Genomic DNA, 6,482 nt, shown 5'->3' on the forward strand with positions numbered 1-6,482 from the left:
GGAGTCAGAACTCCTGACCTCAGGTGATCCGCCCACCTCAGCCTCCCAAAGTGCTGGGATTACAGGTATGAGCCACTGTGCCTGGCTTAAAAACACTTTTTGATCTAATCCAGTTGGAGCTGGGTTTTCTGTTTAAACTGACTCCAAACTAAGAGTATTCACAGTACGTCCCTAATGATTAGCATTGGAAACAGGGATCATCTTTGAAATTCACTGCTCTTGGGCTAGTGTCATGATGAGGATAGAAGACAAAATGATGTCCGTAGCCACTGTCGAGCCCCTCTTAGGAAACTGTGAACATCTTTCCTAATTTGCTACGTTAGCAGAATCTAGGTCTTAGAGACCTTAGAAGGGGTGGCTCCGAACAGTGACTGTCAGACATTGGGATCTCACAGATTTCGCAGGGCAACAAAATTCCAAAGAAAAATCTTACATTCCAATCTGGAATTGCCAAGTTTAAATTTTGTTGGGTAGAAATGCAAACAAACAAAACCACTACCTTCTATCTTCTTCATAACATCATGAAAGAGCTAACACTATCACACACCCAGTGGCAGAAAAGGTAATGGGTAGCCATGAAAGATAGCCTTTATAAAATGAATATATGTGGCTTTGTGAAAAACTCCCTCATACTCATTTTTCTCATTTTGTCACAGACGTGCACGCTTTTCACTTGCAGTACCAATCTGCTAACTGGCCTCGTGGAGAATCCTGTACCCCTCAGTAATCTGCCCCCAGCCCTCAGCTCCCCTCCTCATCCCTGGGACAGGGAGCGTCTGGATAACACAGGGTTCTAGGGGGCCCCAGCAGGAAGAATAAAGAGCTGAAGCCTAGTAGGAAAATTGAAGATCCCAGGGAAAGACCTCACTGTTTGGGCAGGGAGGATCTAGCCAGAGAAGCCAGGCAGGGAGCACGTAGAACACAGACGGGCTTGGAAAAATCCTCCCCTTCCCACCACTGGCAGAGCCCAAGCAGCTCTCTCCCCAGCCCACTGCCTGAATAGGGATGCACAGAGCTCTGAGCACAGAGCACTTCCAATGCTGAGTCAACATGAAGGTCCTGGGAGAGACTGGGGACTGCGAACAGGCAGGTTTCCCCCCTCCAGAACAGTCGCAGCCTCCTGGGGGACTCAGTGTCAACAGAGACTGGGGCGTGTACAGGAGCACGTACAGGCTCTGAAGGCTCCTGTGCTGCAGGGAACAGTGGCTCATTCACGTTAGCTCCAGTGGGGGAGGGGTGTTGGTGTAACTGTGACGGGATGGGATTCTTTCCCGCTACACCGCTCACTGGAGCAGGAGCTTACCCTTCCACCCCATCAAGCCAGGCTGGTAGAAAGGAGTTTTTGACCAGTAAAAGACTCTGGTTAGATAAATACACACTGTAGTTGTGCAGTCAATATCAGAAAGTGCTCTCAAGTTCCAGTCTGATGGACCTGAACATCCCGGCCCTTCCCCTAAACACACACACACACACACACACACACACACACACACACACACACACAACACACACACACACACACACACACACACACACACACACACACACACACACGTTGGAGACTGGATGGAACCAGTGGCTGAGAGCAGGGACCCTGGGGTGGAGCACAAGGATAACAAGACCCAGGGGGATAACAAGGAGAGTGAAAAAAGCAGGGAGGAAGGCCAGCGGAGAGGGGCTTCCCAGTGCCCAAATCCGGAGGCAGAATGGACTGCTAGGAAACGCAATGAAAAAAGAAAAGTGCTGTTTTGCACCATGCCCTGCACGCACAAATTCACAAAAGAGCTTTTCTATTTTCCGGCAATAGCCTCAGTCTTTCTACTCTTCTGATGCTAAGGGCTGAGTTAAGGGACTATGTAAAGATGTACAGGTGACATCAAGGGAGCCAAAGAGTTCATGAACTAGAATCCTACTGCAGGAGGCCTCACGGACCCTACAGCAAGAGTCAGTGACGGATTCAAAGAAGGGCCCTTGGCAAACCGAAATCCTCAGGTCTTTGGTCAGGTGATCTGACCTTAACACCACCACCTCTTTGCCCTTGTTAATTTCTTTCTGATGCTGCCAACACATATATCTCTCCCTTACATCCCACCCAAGCTTCCCAAGTGACTCCAAGAGCTGGCCAACTCTGGACAATTGTCTCAGTGGGGCTCCAAAGGCCACAATCTCCAGCCTACAAATCACCTGACCTTGGGCTAAGTGCCCATCAGCTGGGGCAGAGAATGGCAGGGGAGGGGACTTATGGCTGCCTTGGATGTGGGCATGTGAGTGCAGCAGTCTCCCTTAGGTGTGCAGGGCAAGCAACCTGATTGACATGTCTGGTTCAGCTTGCATGGGTCCAGCCCTGTCTCCAGGGTGGCTCTCCAAGGAGCTTGGAGAACTATTGTGTCATCCTCAAGCGTTGTAGATTCCCAACCGATACACATCCAGTTATAGCTCTTGAACTTCATGTCTCCGAGGTCAAGTGTGGCTGAGTGACCTAAGATCTGACAGTCCCATGCTCCTGGGGGCCCAACTCCATATCAGAGAAGCTGGAGAACGTATGTCAAGTCATATGCACTGTGTTCTTTATTGAGATAGAGGTGGGGTGGGGAGGGTAGCCCATAGGCAGAGAAGTGAAAGGAGGGAGGAGTGGGAGCCATCTATTTCCCAACTCTGCCTTTCCTCCCAGCTGATGATGGTGGGGGCGTGGCCACCAGCCACGGGATTAAGAAGGAAGACCCCCCTTAGATACAAGCACAGTGCTGCGTGAGAAGGTTGGGCACTGTCTCATATTTGAAAGAGTAACCTCCATCCGAGGTGGTGCGGACATGTAGGGGCCTCATGGTCCCTGGGAGAGCAGCACAGCAGGGCTGGGCCCCTGGCAGCAAGAAAGGGGGATGGGCTGGGGTAGGGGGAGCCCCAGGGACTGGAAGGGACAGGTTTGGTGGGATGTGCAGCCCACAACCACCATGACAGTAGTGGAAGATGAAACTGGGAGGGTACACGATCCACCGTTCCCAGCCCAGCTCCTGGAAGGAGATGTTCAGTGCTACTCTGTGGCAGTTGGCATGGGCAGCCGGTTCCTCCGGAGGCCTCTGCAGCAGGCGCAGAGCAGAGGGAGACCAAGGCCAGGACATCGGGGGAGTTGAGCGTCGGGCTCTCTCCCCTCCACTGGGTGGTCTGGTCCGAGTGTGGGCCACCAGGAAGGGCGTGGCCTCAGGCCGGGCTGAGCAGGTACAGTGGGGACAGCGCAGCAGCAGCACCAGGACGGGGTGGGTCAGCAGAGAGAGAGCAGAGGTGGCCAGGTGCAGCACGGCCCAGCGAGGGGGGGCATGGCCCAAAGACATGGGCACAGCCACGGGTCCTCCCGGTGACAGTGCCAGCAGGCCTAGCAGAGGCTCAGAGCTATTGGAGGCTGCTGTGCCCTGCCTGTCCAGACCGGTGTGGAACCACAGCTGGGCTGAAGTCACCTGGCGGCTGCGTGTATGCTGGGATGGCCGGAACATGTATCTGAAGAGGCCCTCCTCAGCCTCCTGGGCCAGCCCTCTGGCAGCTGACTTGTCCTCACAGCTGGCACCTGCAGGAGACAGAAGAAAAGGGAGAGGGCAGCCCTGACTGGCAGGACCTGGCACCCCTCCTCTTCAGCAGGAGGGATGTGGCCACCAGTCATGAGCCAATGATGGGCTACACTCTGCTGCATGCCCTTCGGGACGTGGGGACTCTCCTGAGTTTTGGGAGAGCTTCTGTAGGCTCCCCATTTTTTAATTTCATCATGAAAGGACTTAAAAAAATAGAAGACATTGCCAACTTCTCTCTGAAGTGTTTTTACCAATTAACATGCCCATCAGCAGTGTGTGAGAGGCCCTCTCTCCACTTCACCAGCACTAAGAATTTGTATTAGACTTCAATGCTTACTCACCAGATAGTGTGAAACAGTATCCTGAATGGTGTCTACATGGATAGTTGTTATATTACCTTTTTTTTTTTTTTTGAGACAGAGTCTTACTCTGTCACCCAGGCTGGAGTGCAGTGGCATGATCATGGCTCACTGCAGCGTCTACCTCCTGGGCTCAAGCAATCCTCCCACCTCAGCCTCCTGAGTAACTGAGACCACAGGCATGTGCCACCACACCTAGCTAAGTTTTGTGGTTTTTGTAGAGACAGGGTCTCGCTATGTTGCCCAGGCTGATCTCAAACTCCTGAGCTCAAGCAATCTGCCTGCCTTCGCCTTCCAAAGTTCTGGGATTATAGGCATGAGCCATCACACCCAGCCATATTACTATTTTTTTTTTTTTAGATGGAGTCTAGCTCTGTCGCCCAGGCTGGAGTGCAGTGGCGCCATCTCGGCTCACTGCAACCTCTGCCTCCTGCTCCACCTCCCAGGTTCAAGCAATTCTCCTGCCTCAGCTTCCAGAGTAGCTGGTGCCACCATGCCTGGCTAATTTTTTGTATTTTTAGTAGAGATGGGGTTTCACCATGTTAGCCAGGATAGTCTCGATCTCTTGACCTTGTGATCCTCCTGCCTTGGCCTCCCAAAGTGCTGGGATTACAGACGTGAGCCACCGCGCCCAGCCCATATTACTCTTTATATCTTTGGCATGTCAGGAATATTGTATGATAAATTCTTTAAGATAATTCCATTTTTAAAAGACAGGATTACACCAAAAAAAAAAAAAAAACAGAAGAAGAAAGAGAGAAAGGCGAGTGGGAAGGGGAAGAAAATGGAGAACAAGGAAGAGGGGGAAGAGAAGGAGGAGGGCTGTAACTCAGAACAGAGGGCAGTCCTTTCAAGAATGTGTAGTTGGCATCCTCACACTGACACACTCATAGACTATACTAATCATCCTACAGCAGCACCCGTTCGTGGACTGGCAATTGGAACTATACTGTTACATGGCTTCTCTCATTATCTAGTCACAATTGGTCCATTTTGCAGATAAGGAAACTGAGGCTTAGAGAGGTGAAATGACGTTCGACGACTAAGTGGCCAGGCTGGGATTTTGCCTGATCCCAAAGCCATCCTTCTCCCCACTGTGCTGCGAACGGACTGAAGTAAGGGAGGCAGGGGTTCTCTCTAACAGAAAGGTAGACCCGATGACAAGAAAACCCACCCAGAGGAGGGCTTATCTGTTCAGTCAGTGGAACAAGGGGACACATATATGTTGAGACAGGAACTCAAGAGAAGATAGACTAGTTTTCCAGAAAAGTTTCCCAACTAATCTTTTGCCTGTATGTCTGATAGCTTCTCAGCCTCAGCTACCTGGGAGTAAAGAAACAGGGTTTGGAGCAGCGAGCAGAGGCAGAGATAGGAGGAAAGGTGGCAGGAAGGGGCTCAAGCCCAGACATCTCCATCTTTAGAGAGCCCCGGTCTCCCAGCGCATACCTCCCAAATGCCTCCCACCTGCCAGGCACTCTAGGTACAGCCTCTCACTTAATCCTGAGAGGTTGGCATTAGCCCATTTTACAGATGGGGAGACAGAGGCATAAGGAGGTTTAGTAACTGGCCTATTGTTGCACAGCCACTGAGTGGCAGGGCTGGGATTCAAACCCAGGTCCGCCTGGCCCACAAACCAATGCTGTGTCTTGCTTTTTCTCAAAGTCATCCTGCCAGTTCCCCCACCCTCGTTTTCCCCCACCCTCGTTACCTGTGGCTGGGAAAAGGATGGCTTGGGAGACATCCTCCTCTTCCTCAGGCTCAGAGCCCCTGCGTGTGAAGCCCCCCAGGGCGTGTCTTCGGGACAGCCGCCTGACTCCAGGGTCCCCACCTTCCCTGGTCACCGCGGGGGGGCCCAAGGCATCCAGGAACAGGGCCCTCACCTTGGCCAGAACAAGTTCCCGGGCCTGCTCCAGCCCTTGGCAGCTGTGCCCACCCTGTGGGGTCAGCAGCAAGAAGAGCACTAGGGGCAGCACCATAGCTCACCTGGCCCTGCTAGTGGGGAACTCACACCCTGCCCCGTGTCCCTTCTGCCAGGGTCTGCCCAGGGCCTCTCCACTCTCACCTCCCCATCCCACACCCACCCTCTTCTACCCTTCTCACCTAGTCTTCCCCAGTCCTTTCCACGCCCCACAGTCCGAGTTGCCCCTGCCAGTGGCATTGAGACCTTCTATCTCTGACGCAGATGTCTGTGGCCATGAGCCTTATCTCCCACTCCCGCCAGGGATGTGGGGGAGGGGCTGGGGAGGATTTCACCCCAAGCGACCTGACTCACACACGCAAACATACGACCGCTTCTCCCTACACACACACTCTCACACACACTCTCACTCACACACACACACACTCTCACACACTCACACACACGCACACACACTCTCACACACACAGTCTCTCTCTCACACACACACACACACACACACATCCAGAGGTGACATCAGGTGGGACAGGAGCCTGGGAGCTGTAGCCGGCCAGCCCCGGAAAGTGTCATTTGTCAGGGAGACAAAGTGCACCACCCCTCAGACCTTCTGGGGCCCCTTTCAATAAGCAGCTGCTGGGCCGGCCA

General features: G+C 52.9%; 1 protein-coding gene across 1 annotated transcript; it reads right to left on the minus strand.

Annotated features, from left to right (window-relative positions):
- Positions 1-2,545: 2,545 nt before the first annotated feature.
- On the minus strand, positions 2,546-5,977 carry INHA (inhibin subunit alpha). The gene is made up of 2 exons (XM_032754379.2): positions 5,628-5,977; positions 2,546-3,559 (listed from the first exon to the last, which is right to left on the minus strand). Exons 1-2 carry the CDS (start codon positions 5,893-5,895, stop codon positions 2,727-2,729), a joined length of 1,101 nt encoding a protein of 366 aa, XP_032610270.1. The 5' UTR covers positions 5,896-5,977; the 3' UTR covers positions 2,546-2,726.
- Positions 5,978-6,482: the final 505 nt, after the last annotated feature.

Source organism: Hylobates moloch, unplaced genomic scaffold (genome assembly GCF_009828535.3).
Source record: "Hylobates moloch isolate HMO894 unplaced genomic scaffold, HMol_V3 SCAFFOLD_1, whole genome shotgun sequence".
NCBI lineage: Eukaryota > Metazoa > Chordata > Mammalia > Primates > Hylobatidae > Hylobates > Hylobates moloch.